Source organism: Geospiza fortis, unplaced genomic scaffold (assembly GCF_000277835.1).
Source record: "Geospiza fortis unplaced genomic scaffold, GeoFor_1.0 scaffold859, whole genome shotgun sequence".
In the NCBI taxonomy this organism is placed as follows: Eukaryota; Metazoa; Chordata; class Aves; order Passeriformes; family Thraupidae; genus Geospiza; species Geospiza fortis.
The window spans coordinates 13481-14990 of NW_005054943.1; the positions used below are offsets into that span (position 1 = coordinate 13481).

At 65.9% G+C, this 1510-nt stretch overlaps 2 protein-coding genes across 2 annotated transcripts in view; both read right to left on the bottom strand.

Moving 5' to 3' along the window:
* MARS1 (methionyl-tRNA synthetase 1) overlaps window positions 1-682 on the bottom strand; it is a gene marked incomplete at its 3' end in the record, with an annotated part of 5713 nt that extends 5031 nt beyond the window's left edge. The window contains 2 exon segments of the mRNA XM_031065629.1: window positions 5-28; window positions 450-682. Coding sequence (XP_030921489.1) covers window positions 5-28; window positions 450-682 — 257 coding nt within the window.
* Window positions 683-955: 273 nt separating this feature from the next.
* LOC115949179 overlaps window positions 956-1510 on the bottom strand; it is a gene marked incomplete at its 5' end in the record, with an annotated part of 9820 nt that continues 9265 nt past the window's right edge. The window contains one exon of the mRNA XM_031065628.1: window positions 956-1118. Within this exon, the coding sequence (XP_030921488.1) occupies window positions 956-1118 (163 nt within the window). The remainder of the gene's footprint in view (window positions 1119-1510) is intronic.

The window sequence follows — 1510 nt, forward strand, 5'->3', positions numbered from 1 at the left end:
CAGCCGCTGGAAGATGTCCTGGGCGATCCTGGCCGGGAAGGGAGAGCACGTCAGCACAGGTACCCCCGGCGCAGGTGGGGCTCACCTGGTCAAAATGGCTCAGCTGGTCTGGGAGCTCACCTGATCCCCAGGGGCCCACCTGGTCTGGGAGCTCACCTGGCCCAGAGGGTCTCACCTGGTTTGCTGGGCCTCACCTGATCCCTAGGGGCTCACCTAGCCTGCAGAGCTTCACCTGCTCTGGGGGCTCACTTGGTCTAGGGGCTCACCTGGCCTGCTGAGGCTCACCTCATCTGCAGGAGCTCACCTGACCTGCAGGGCCTCACCTGGTCTGGGGGCTCACCTAATCTAGGAGCTCACCTGGTCTGGGGGCTCACCTGGCCCCCAGGCTCTCACCTGGCCCTTAGGTGCTCACCTGTGGTGCAGAGCTCACCTGGCCCCCGGGCCCTCACCTGGTCTGCTGGGGCGTGGTGGTGCGGCCGAAGTGGTCGAAGGAGATGCGGAACCAGGTGTAGATGTCGGCGTGCAGGGCGTGGTAGCGGTCGCAGAGCTCGCGGGGGCTCAGCCCCTCCTGCAGCGCCCGCGTCTCCGTGGCCGTGCCGTACTCGTCCGTGCCGCACACGAACAGCGTGCGCCAGCCGCGCAGCCGGCAGTACCTGCGCACACCTGCGCTCAGTGCGGGCATGGCTGGCACACCTGCGCTCAGTACCTGCGCACACCTGTGCTCAGTGCGGGCACACCTGCGCTCAGCACGGGCACAACTGGCACACCTGGGCTCAGCACCTGCGCACATCTGAGCTCAGTGCAGGGCACACCTGGCACACCTGCGCTCAGTACCTGCGCACACCTGTGCTCAGTGCGGGCACACCTGCGCTCAGCACGGGCACAACTGGCACACCTGGGCTCAGCACCTGCGCACATCTGAGCTCAGTGCAGGGCACACCTGGCACACCTGCGCTCAGTACCTGCGCACACCTGTGCTCAGTGCGGGCACACCTGCGCTCAGCACGGGCACAACTGGCACACCTGGGCTCAGCACGGGCACCACTGGCACGGTTGGGCTCAGCACCTGGCACACCTCTGGGGCACCTGTTCCACCTGTGTGCAGGCACCTGTCACACCTGCAGAACACACGTGTAACACCTGGGCATGGGCATTTGTAACACCTGCAGGGCACACCTGCCACACTTCTGGGGACACACCTGTCACACCTGTGTGTGGGCACCTATCACACCTGCAGAGGCACCTGTAACACCTGGGCATGAGCATGTGCTTGGACAGCTGTCCCACCTGCAAGGACACCTGTGACACCTGTGTGTGGGCACCTGTCACACCTGCAGGGGGCACACCTGTCCCACCTGTGCAGACAGCACAGCCCCTCCAGGTGCACACCTGTCCCATCTGTCACACCTGTCCCACCTGTCCCACCCGTGCAGGCAGCACAGCCCCAGCCCGGGCTCCCCAGCCTCACCTGGCGAAGGCGTCGGCGCTGAGCACGCAGCCGATGATGGTG